The 12,531-nt window shown below is 41.0% G+C and overlaps 1 protein-coding gene across 4 annotated transcripts in view; it reads left to right on the top strand.

Annotated features, from left to right (window-relative positions):
* phf14 (PHD finger protein 14) overlaps positions 1-11,882 on the top strand; it is a 120,567-nt gene extending 108,685 nt beyond the window's left edge. For 3 of the 4 annotated variants that reach the window (XM_078266921.1, XM_078266922.1, XM_078266920.1), the window contains exon 18: positions 2,247-9,745. In XM_078266921.1, coding sequence (XP_078123047.1) covers positions 2,247-2,378 — 132 coding nt within the window. In that variant the 3' untranslated portion in view covers positions 2,379-9,745. The other variant, XM_078266923.1, reaches the window with a different exon arrangement.
* Positions 11,883-12,531: the final 649 nt, after the last annotated feature.

The raw sequence follows: 12,531 nt of genomic DNA, 5'->3' as shown, positions 1-12,531 counted from the left end.
AAACTGACAGTAGCTGTCGCTGCACACACACTCACACACACAAACACACACACACTCCTGAATGTGCTTCTATCTAACAAATGTGGTCTTTATTAAATGGCTTTAATATGTTAATTTTTTTTAGAGGAAAAAAGGGAGAATATGCTCAACTAAAATTATTTTCAAGTGCTGGGAAGAGGCCACATGCAGTACAATACAACCTTCTACAGCGGAACAGTATACAACAGTAGTCTCTAGTTACAATGACATTATAATGTCAATGAAAGGAGATATCAGAGCAATATGAAAACATATATAATGTAAATACAATGGCGCATTATCATTTTTGTGTGTGTGTGTAGTCCCTATAGTGATATGCAGCCTTTACACTTTGCTGCTGCACCATTTTATCTGATTAAACTGGTTGGTAGAACACCAATAAATAAATAAGACAGTATGATATATGTAGACTACAGAAGCTTTTCCTGAAGAAAATGTGTATCATTTCTAAAAGCACTCATGTTACTGCGCATGATTTGTAGAGGAATTTATAATCACAGGAAAATGAATTGAAAAATGACATTAGTTGACAGACATTCATTTACGTAACATAAACTGTAGTAGAGCATCAAAAGTGTCTTAAAATCATGTATTCAGGTATATCTCAAAATATATGCAAATGATAAAATGGAGAGACAGTGGAATTGGTAAAACGCTATCCATGCTATCAAAAGGGACATTTTAAAATCAAAAATGACAGTGAAATAAAAATAAAGTTGAATAAAACTCTAGTTACTTTATTATAAGATTACTTTTGGAATTATTTGCTTAATTTATATATTTTTAGTGTTTATTTGTTTTATTTGCTTAATGTTTGACATTTTGGATTTACATATTCCTGTAGACAACGAAATATATTTTGACATGGAGTTGTCTTCATGACAACTGAGCACACTGAGGAAGACCATGAGATGTGGTTGAAGGCCCTGAAACACTAGTAAGTGGACCTTGAGTCAGGATTATTTGACTGTTTCCAAGGCCAAGAATGAGCTTTTACGCTGTGCCCTGTTATTGTTAGTTCAGATGTCATTGCTTGAGCGTTTATCAGTCTTTGTTGCAGGGGTTATTGTGTTGCAAATGATCATTTATGTAATTAAGTCAATCTTAATCTCTTACAAAATTGACATACAAGTCATTAAACTAGGGTTAAACTCAAATTGTGCAACATGACGGAGTTCAAATTCACACCTGATTTGATTATTTTAAACTGGTGTGAACCTACTGTTGACATGGATGTTAAAGCTTGATTGTTGTGCTTTCCCCTCCTATAATGTTTGTAGCGTTGCACAAACACGTGCATAGCTGTGCTGTTATCTGTGCATTGTGCAGTGAAAGACACACTCATAAATAAACACAGTGAAAGCAGAAAACAACAGCATAAAAATCCGTCACACTAATTAACTGCTAATTCTTCTGAGGACTGCATAAGCTTGATAAAGAAAGGCAAAGCTTATTAAAGTACATGCTGTGTTGTGCATTATGAGTCCTAAATTTAATCCCAGTTTGTGAGGTTGATTGCATTTGTGCGTTTCCGTGCGTGTGTGCACGTGTGTGTGCGTGTGTGTCTGCACAATTAATCACAATTTTATCCAAATCGCAATATGGACTAGTGCAATATCCAAATGGCAGGGAGGGCGCAAAATATGTAAAGAAAAAACCTTTGTTTGGTACAGATCCTTGAAGAAAAAGCACACTATAATCATTTAGAATTTTTGAATTTTAACACTTTTCAATGAAAATGAGAACAATATACAAAAATTATACAGAAATGATCATTCCCTCCAATATCGTGAATCATGTCGCTATCGCAATATCAGTCAAAATAATTGCAATTAGATATTTTGCATATATCGTGCAGCCCTTGTGTGTGTGTGTGTGTGTGTGTGTGTGTGTGTGTGTGTGTGTGTGTGCGCGCTCAGGGGGTGCAATTAATGGTGCAAGCAGCAGGGATGTGAGGCTGGTTAGTGTCAGAGCCGGACTGTTTGTTTCTTTGTTACCCCGGGCTGAGTCTGAGCTGTCCTCCTGTCTCTGCATTACATTACGCTCTGCTCCTGCCCTTTAAAACACCACCTCCACTCAAATGAAAAATGTGGCATTTCATTATCATATATGTGTAATATGTTAGTGCCAGAGGCCCTCCCAGCCTATGGAAAGCCTGCAGTGAAAACAAACCCACCCTCTTTCTCCTCTCCCCCGTTTTTCCCCAGAGGGAATTGATGGAGATATCCCACAATGCCAGAGCCCATCAGCTCCTGCAGGCCCCATCAGAGAGAGGGGGGGGGGGAAGCGTCTGCCTCTTCACTCTCCAGAAAGCAAACGTCTCTCGCGGTGGCCACTGATGCAAAACACAGCTCTGTGCCTCAACCTCTGTAGTCCACAGTGAGAGAACAGGAGGAGGCAGGACATTGCTGCTTCATGTCCTCTCTGTCCTCTCTCTCTGGATCTGTGGCTAAAGCTTCGCTTTTAAATGTGCTACACATTTGAATACAGGAATACCACGCACATCTTCAAAACACAGACAGATAATATTAGGTTCAGAGTAATAATTATGGCTTCATGTAAATATCTTAAAACAGGATCCTGGATACTCACCCACCATTGATGTGAAGGATATGATGCAGTTTGATTGATTACATATTCAACACATACATAGTCCAAAGACGCCTACACATCAGAAGGAAGAAGCCTGGAAAACATTCGACACCTAATTGCTCACAGTTTCTCTTTTTCCATACTCTTTATCAGTATTATCCATATTATCACTCCAAAAGCAAATGAGTCATGAAAGAATGTTTGTTAGTGAAAGCTGCTCCAACCAATGTGTAGATCCATCAAGTAAGTGAAAAGAAAATGTCAAAAAACAAATACAAAAATACACAAAAAACAGAAATAAATGCATATAGATATGAATAAATAGCACAAGTTCAGTTAAATACTAGTGATAACGTAGATGGTTCATCATTGCACATTGATTTAACATATTTGACTGTAGGCTCTCTCAACATTATCTTTGGAGAAAAAACTAACTCGCAGTAATATGAAAAATCAGAATCACATCTATAAATGCAAAGAAAATACATCTATACGTATATGTTTTTCAGTAGAAAATCCTAACTTATATTTCCCTCATATCTAATTTCTGCAAAATATTGTTGTCCAATGTTTAAAGCTGCACTATTCAATATTTTTATGTTAACAATAAATCAAATCACTATGTGTAAAGAGGCACTTAAACCAGCTACCAACTACGTTCCCCTCAGCATTACAGGGCGTTTTAGCATCTTTTTAAAACTAATTGTTTAGTTTTTTAGCATGCAGAATCTACTGTGTCCAGTCTCACAGGTCTCAACATTGTTTCCACCCTAAGCAAGCAGCTGTTTTTGGCTACAAATCTCTAATAGTGTGTTCACACCATGAGTATAGTAGAGCATCTAGCTGCTAAAGAGCCACATGTTTTTGTCAAGAGCTGGTGGAGACCAAAACAGAGCTATAAGAAGGGTGAAAGTTGGACTATGTGGACACCAGCACAACTTTACATTTTTTATTATTAAGAACTAATGTTCTTCTGTGTCTGTTGGATGTGCAAATAGGTAATTGTTTGCTAATAAATTGCCCACATTTATGAGGCAGAATAAGCTGTAAACACGATATATTAATTACATATTCATGCCATATAATAATATTTCATTAATAGATTGTGTTTACACCTTGTTCTGATGCCCCAAAGTGACCAGGATGTGAATGCAGATTTAAATACTGCTCCCATTCTCAAAAGGTTTTCATCATCTTTTAGTTGCAGCATATACTGTATATTTCAGTACAGATTAATAATGCTATGACACATGCAATGACGGTCTTACTGTAGACAGTATCTCTAACGGGAGTTACACATCTCTTAAGACACTCCCCAGGTGACATGTGTATTTCAAATATGACTAACAGCTCGTCTACTCTCTTTGACACTTTAAATTGCACGCTGCACAGGCAATTTCTGTAGACTCACTCCATCAGCCTCACTATAAGGGCAGATAAATGAGGAGTGGGCCCTAACGGAAGGCAATCTTCAGCTGTAGTATCATTTCCAGCACAGCATTTCACTGAGATTCGAAGAAACATGAAAACAGATGAAGATTGGGCCGTGTCTCTCCCCACTGCTGCCCTCCTAGTCAGACCAAAGGAGGAGGGGGCTCTGCAGGCAGACAGACAGCAGGATAATACCAGCAACAGTGAACCTGTGGAGCGCTGACACCCATCTGATTCCCTCGGGCAGAGACAGGTGTGATAGGTGGCTGAATGGTTGGAGTAGGGAGGATAAAGAACAAGAAATCCTGTGAAGGCCCTGAGAGGCCAGGAGGACTGGCGTCACAATGCTCCCAGGGACACACACTAAATCAGTGGAGGAGGCATGGGAGGCACTGCTATGGCTTTATGAGATAGTTAGCATGCGCTGGCCCCTCCTCCCCTCTTGTTTCCCATTTAAGAGCTGACTGGCCCTCCGATAACGGATGGCGCCACAGGTAATTGGAAAATTGGCAGGCTTGTCAGGGAGATTTGGTGGATGGCACGAGGGTATACGATGGCGGAGTTCATGAGGTGTCACCCCACAGCTAGATTTATATCAGCCCTATGGACCGGCACCAGAAAGTATCCAGAGTTCAGGAAAAAGTAGCACATTTTTCTCCGGGGGAGACTGCATATCAAGACTGCTCCAGAGGCACTGACAAGGTTCCTGTTAGTAAAGAGATAATATATGAGCCTTCCTTTGCATTAACCCTAACCTTAATTTACTGTTCCTACACACTGCGACAAATAGCTCCGCACATCCTACACTCTGATTTATTTACACTAAGATCCAGGAAAGTCAGCTCATCTTCATCTTATGTGACACTTTCAATTTTAATCTGCATTATTAAACGGCAGTTTACATGATAGGGTCCCACATGTATTTTTTTTAAAGTGAGATATTGGCTGGAATCATTATTTCACTAGTAGGATGTGGGGGCTGCAGTTTTCTTGGCGTCCCAACCCCCGAAATGACTCGTTTTACTATCAGAATTGAATCCATTTGGTCTGATAACATTAGGAAAGTCTAGAAGAGCCACCTGATTAAAGCATTTAAGGGGGCTTTCAATAGAAATAGTAATATTTACTAGTCCAGAACACAGGAGCTTCTTCCTGTATTTACTTTCTTGCTCCCGCCCCCAGACACATCTGACCTGTAAGCAGAGTGAACGTTCTTGCGTGGTTTGTAATGACGCATTTTGGTATGCTTGGATTTTGCCAGGTCTGAAACGAAACCGAACCAAGAGGAAATCGCTCAAAGTTTACAAACTCATCAACTGATTTGGACCAAAAAAAACGAACTATAGGTGTGAAAACGCCCTACGTTAGTGGAGCGCTAAACCGGAAGTAGCCGCCATGTGGGCCACATAGTGCCGATCATCCGGGTAATTTTTGGCTCCATGATGGCTTTATGTGCCACTGAGCAACTCTTATAGGAATGAATGGGGCTCTGCCTCGAACTCCGTACCCAGGTCTTATTATATATCTCCATGGGAGTGACTTGGGCTTCAGTGTCTCACTCAAGGACACTTCAACATGTGGACAGGAGGAGCCAGGGATCAAACCTTTTTAGAGTAATCACTTGTTATCCAGTGGCATCATGAAGTCAAAAGTTTAGTTTGTCCAATAACTTTTGGACGGCAAATGTAAGCATGCTAGCCCACTAAAACTAAGATGGTGAACATAGTAACAATATACCTGCTAAACATCATGTTAGCTTTGTCATGGTGAGCATGTTAGCTAGCCACTGTGGCTGAGGACAGCCTCACAGAGCCATGGAGCTATTGTCATAAAGTTGCAAAGATAATATTCCAGATATAACTACAGCCTAGAGAATCTTTAGACCAAATGCTTGGGAAAGTCTTTGTTTTTTAAAAGTATGAATAGCTACTGCGTGCCCTTTTTTTCGCCCCAGGGTCTAATGTTGAATTAGTCTGCCAGTAAAATTCCCCTTACAATCTATTGTTAAAAGATGTATTTTGTTTTTTAATTAGCGAGCACACAGCCGGGACACGCTACAATATTTAAGAAACACAAAGAGTCCATATGGGAGTGAAAGCATGCGTGACTGACAGAGAATTAGAACGGAACAGCTAGCTGAAGGAATGGGGATTCATGAGGCGTTGTGGGCTGCAGGTCCTAACCCGGCGATCACACATTCTGATGTGTAGATGTGTTTGTTAACCTCTGGAGGGGGGATAATTGTATCTGTCAGAGTCGTTTAATCACCGCTGCAGCTCTCACCACTGTCACTTTCACTTTGTCTGTTTTACTAAATCAGCTGGCTCCTTGGTTGGCCCACCATGACTCCTGCTCTCTCTGTGTCACTCTCCTTTTGTTGGCTGTAAAACTGGCGTTTACATTTGGGAGCTGTTTCATAATAATTTTTTTATAAAAGATAATCTTCTATTCTTTGTGTAACTGTATCCAGGACATACCATAGAACAGAATAATGATGAAAACACTGGGTTTGACATCAGAGAGACACAGTTTAAGATGGGCAATACAGCAGTTTTAGTTCATTATTCATCAATCATTGTAGTGGATCCAACACCATCAGCCTGATTTTGATGGAATTTATGGTAACTTTGGGTTTTTTCAACCTGGACCCTATGTTTTTTTTGCGTAAGTGACTGATGGAAACAACAGTCTTTGAAAATGGTCCAGTATTGAGCGAGAACTCTGTGACCGGCAGTCGCGAACCGGGCTGCAATGTAACCCTATAGGGCTAATGTGCATAGTCAATTCTGTCCACTTAATGTTCTGTTTTTGCCGCTGACAGGCTCAGATTGCTATAAGTGTCTGATAACAGTATGGAAAGGATCGCCACAGCGATAAACCCTTTTTTTAAAGGGTAAAATCCTCTTTGTTTAACCAGAAACAGAGATCACTAAACTCCCCAGACTCCATTTAAATAAACAATACCTAGTTAGCGTGTATGGCCCCAGCACATTTTCACCTGTAAATCGGTAATTATGTGTTTATGTCAACCAAACCAGAGTGGTGATTGTTGGAAATTTGGAAAGGCTTTTCATCGGGTTTTTTTTCAATGGAGTGTATTTTACAATGATAAATTTACTGTTTATTTACGTGGAGTCTGATGGCTTTAGCGAACGTAATTTCGAGGATGTTTTTATGTTTAAAAAAAGGATCTTAACTCTTAACAAAAATGTTGACCTCCTTAAAAATCCTTTCCATAATTTTGTCAGACACTTAATCTGACACTTAAGCTTAATATTTTGAGCATGTCAGTGGCAAAACAAGCATATTTGTGGACATAAATTGACGTTGCGCAACTGCCCTGTTAACTTACATTGTAGCTTGTTTCTCTGACTGCCGACTGCAGAGATCTCTCTTAATACTGGACCAATGTCAAAGATTGTTGTTCCATCAGTCACTTAGACAAGAAGATAGAGAAGAAGAGAAGAAGATAGGACAATAGGGTCCAGGTTGAAAAATAAAATGTTACCCTTTAATCAGAAGATTCATGGGATCCAGCATTGTATGTGTATGTACAGTACATTAAACATCTATACATAAAACATTTACTGTATATTTATTGAATAAAAAAACTGTCACTCACAGCCTTTACACATCGGATGTCAGGCTTCATCCCAGTACTTTTCTTCTAGCAAGCCAGACTATATGGTTAATGAAAAGGCAAACATTTATTGCAGGTTTGTGAGGCATTACTACATAAACGACAAATTACTTCTGACATTGGCACTAAGAGTTGGCCCTGGATGTAAATTTTGAGTTGGGGAATTTTCAAATATGAATGTAATACTTGGGGATATTGTGCTGGTACATCTGTATATTCCTGCAGTCTGTAGTACAGCCATAAGTCAGACAGCAGGATACGTTTAGGTTGTTATAACACCTTCACAGAGAAATGAAGGGTCTGTTTAGTTTTTCTTCCTGTTCATTGCTAACCAGTGTTGGGCAAGTTACTTCCAAAATGTAATACATTATTGATTACTAGTTACTGTCATTTGAGAGTAATTGGTTATATTGTTAGTTACTGTCTCTGAATTGTAATGCTTTACACTACTTTTGCATTACTTTTGAGTTACTTTCACCAAAATAACAGCAGAAGTTTGACTTGGCCGGTAACTCTTTATCCACTATATGCAGCATCATTTATTCATATTATTTTGTAATATTAATCTGAATCTGCAAAGTAACTAAAGCTATAAAACAAATAGTTAAGTAAAACATACAATAGCCTACTTGACTCTGAATTGTGGTGGACTCGAAGTAGCCTAATAAGTAACTAATTAAAAGCACCTTACAATTGAGTTACTTTCCACTGCTGATAAAATGTAATGATATTACGTGTAGCAATTCCCGACATGTTGTTATCTGTCAGTTGCTCGGGCACACTGCTGTCGGCACTGACAGGACACAGATGTCCCTAGCCTACCGTCTCTGGTTGGCTCTGACCACGGGAACAGAGACAGGACACAGATGTCCCTAGCCTACCGTCTCTGGTTCTGGCTCTGACCACGGGAACACTGACAGGACACAGATGTCCCTAGCCTACTGTCTCTGGTTGGCTCTGACCACGGGAACAGTGACAGGACACAGATGTCCCTAGCCTACTGTCTCTGGTTCTGGCTCTGACCACGGGAACAGTGACAGGACACAGATGTCCCTAGCCTACCGTCTCTGGTTGGCTCTGACCACAGGAACAGAGACAGGACACAGATGTCCCTAGCCTACCATCTCTGGTTCTGGCTCTGACCACGGGAACAGAGACAGGACACAGATGTCCCTAGCCTACTGTCTCTGGTTCTGGCTCTGACCACGGGAACAGAGACAGGACACAGATGTCCCTAGCCTACCGTCTCTGGTTCTGGCTCTGACCACGGGAACAGAGACAGGACACAGATGTCCCTAGCCTACCGTCTCTGGTTCTGGCTCTGACCACGGGAACAGTGACAGGACACAGATGTCCCTAGCCTACCGTCTCTGGTTCTGGCTCTGACCACGGGAACAGTGACAGGACACAGATGTCCCTAGCCTACTGTCTCTGGTTGGCTCTGACCACGGGAACAGTGACAGGACAGCTCGCTTCAACGCAGCGTAATAACTCCTGAAAATAATGTCCATCTCGCAAATGTATCTGTCTCTGCAGGCATCTCAACCATCGAATCCAGCAACAGGAAATAACACTCACGGCATTTTTATTTCTGTGCCGAAATGTTTCGCGGTGTTGGTGAATTCTTAAAAAAACAAAACACCACTAAATGTTGCATTAAAATGCGTTGTAACTCGCATTACTGAGATTGTAACGGGTATAATATTACCAACATTTAATTAGTAATGTGTTATATTACTGCGTTACAGCAAAAAGGAATACAGAACTGTAATTGCGTTACTCCCAACACTGTTGCTAACAGTGACATTTCTAGTCATTGTTCCATTATCTTCATTGTGACTATTATTGCCACTGTTTATCACCCCCCCCCCCCCCCCCCCCCCCCCGGAATACTGGAATTGTTGGGTCTTTGTAAATTATAGAGTGTGGTCTAGACCTACTCTATCTGTAAAGTGTCTTGAGAGAACTCTCGTTATGATTTGATACTATGAATACAATTGAATTGAATGTTTAAAGCAGGTGACTGTATGATGTGTGCTGTGTTTCCAGGAGGAGGACGAAGAAGAGGAGCAGCTGGAGGAAGATGACTCTGTTAAAGAGGAAACGGCAGAGCAGGAGATTCCAAACTGAAGCCCAGCGAGAGGACACAGACACACCACCGCGGCTTCACCTCCAGTCTTTGCATTTCTGTTCAGACTACAGCACTCCTAACTTTCTACTAGCCTCCCAAAGTTTCAGCGGATAGCTTCCACTCCGGACCGTTCAGCAACCAGAGGTGTATTTTAGAAGAAAAAAAAACCTATTTAAATGGTGATAGCTTTAGATTCAAGTTGTAGAGTTTGTACTTTTTATGAACGAGGCTGGACAGACGGACACACATCTCTCAGATTTCAGACAACGTCATGAAGCAGCGCATCAAAGCATCCAGCCACACGGGCGCACACACAGCACAATGCTGCTTCTACAGCAGAGACTGTTAACGCCCAGACACCTGATGTATTTATGACTTTCCATGCAATCTATTTTCATACACTAATGATCACCAGACAGTGTTTCCACACAGAGTATCCTCAGCGTCCTGTTTATAAGATGAAGCTAGCAGTGTGTGTGTGTGTGTGTGTGTGTGTGTGTGTGTGTGTGTGTGTGTGTGTGTGTGTGGGGGTTCTTTTCTCTCGGAGTCCACGGAACACTTCTTCTTCCCCCGCCGAGCACGCTCACACCGCTCTGACTTCAGCGGGGAAGTGCTTTCCACCGTCTTCGAACACATTTCACCCAACATTTGCCTGGAGGATTTTATTTTTTATATTTCATATATACATATCTTCTTACTTCGCCCATTTGAAATATCTACTTATTTTCTCACTTATTTACACTTACAGTATGTGAAGTATTGAGCTTGGTTTTTGTGTTGAAAATGAACTTTTGTAATCTTTGATTTGCAGTATCTTGAAGTGCTACATACCAATCTATTTTGTTATTAGATTTGTATTAAAATCTTCCATGTTTAGCACAAGTGTCTACTCAGAGATTGTATTTACATACCTTGTAAAGTCAAATTCATTTTGGGTTCTTCTTTTTCTCTGGTTCCCTGGCCTGCTAGTAGTCTGTTCCAGAGCTCCCTGGGAGTCATCACTCACAGTTTAGCAAGAACGATAACTATAACCATAACTACAACTATAACGATGTGAGCCTCCACACTGCTGAACAATAACGTTCTGCAAACAGCCAAGCTCGCACTGCACGCTCCAGCTGATAATAATACATAATATACAGCACGTTACAACGTACGATTACAGGAATGTGTGTAGTAATATCCTATAGCCTATATTCGTAGAATCAGGTAGCCTACATTTTAGGAACCAAGAAGTCTACCGGTGGTCACCGGGGCGCAGAACCTGCTGCCTTTTCCGGGCAACAGCGGGCGCACAGCGCCACATAGAGCAGGTGGGCGGGTGTCAGATCTGTATATGCAGAGCACCTGAACAACAACACCGACGAAAACATAAGATTCACTCACAGTGAATCTGAATTATCAGTGGTTTCTGTGACATGAGAAATAGTTTCAAAGTAGGCTACTGATGTTTAAAATACAGAGCTGAAGGATCTTAGCCCCGTAGCGACTGGAAAAGTCACGCCACTAGTGAACCTGTGTGAAAACAAAACTCTCCGCCATGGCTCTCTCCGCGACGCCATGTTGTAAATTCAGATGGATTCTGATTGGCTGTCAGTGTTTCTATTGTTCATTAAATTTCTCCAAAAGTGATCCCATTGATATCGTTCTCCACTGTCGTTGTGGTTGTGATGTGGACTCCGCCATCCACTGGAGTGAGAACGATTTTAAAAACTATATTTTTTATAGTTATCATTATAGTCATCGTTCTTGGTATGGACGGCCCTCACTCTCTCAAATTAACCACCACATGTAACTTGATACTTATTTTACTCCAAATTAGGAGACATGTAAGGTTGATTTGAAGTGATGATTACATAGAGCGTATGACTGTTATCAGAGAGCTAACAAATCAGTAGATTTGACCAGAGACTACTGTCGGACCAAAACACTGTCACACTCTCACAGTAAATCTGGAATTATCCCTTAAAGTGCCAATAAATCTGAACTGCAAGAGTTTTTTGCTTCTCTATAACTGATACTCAATGCACATTAAATGTTTGAGATGTATCCATCAAGGTGGTTCTTGGCCTATTTTGTGTCTGACTAGTCTCACATAGCCACATCTCTGGCTGCACTGCTTATTAAACTTGGCACAAAAAGTAAGGAAATTTATGTTTGGTAGATTATTTCTCTGTGGTAATGCTTTTTGGCAATGAATCTTATACCGTTGGAAAGCCTGTTTAGTTTCCTTTCAAATTGTGCCCCATTTGTAAGGAACATGCATTTGTGGGATGAGCAGCAGTGCTGAGTATGTGGGTTGCGCCCATGAAAAATTTGCCAAATCTTCTCTACCAATGCCAAACAGATTATTCTGCCATTGGCTCGTTTGGTGTTTGGTGGATTGGATGATTGAAGTTTGAAGAAACAAGACAAATTGGCAATTGAACAATTGATTCATTTCACAAACAGGAGCATCAGTAGCGTGTGGAAGAACCATACACAGCCACAACAGCCTGGCACCTCCTCCTCATGCTGGTCACCAGCCTGGTCACACACTGCTGTGGGATGGTGTCCCATTCTTCAACCAGCATTTGTCGCAAGTCAGCCAACGTGGTTGTGTTGGTCACTCTGGCACGAACAGCACGCCCAAACTGATCCCACAAGTGTTCAATGGGGTTGAGGTCAGGACTGCTGGCAGGCCATTGCATCCTCTCCA

The sequence above is a fragment of the Sander vitreus genome, chromosome 14 (assembly GCF_031162955.1).
Source record: "Sander vitreus isolate 19-12246 chromosome 14, sanVit1, whole genome shotgun sequence".
Classification (NCBI taxonomy): Eukaryota; Metazoa; Chordata; class Actinopteri; order Perciformes; family Percidae; genus Sander; species Sander vitreus.
The sequence above is the reverse complement of the archived record's forward strand: the minus strand, read 5'-3'. Positions and strand labels throughout refer to the sequence as shown.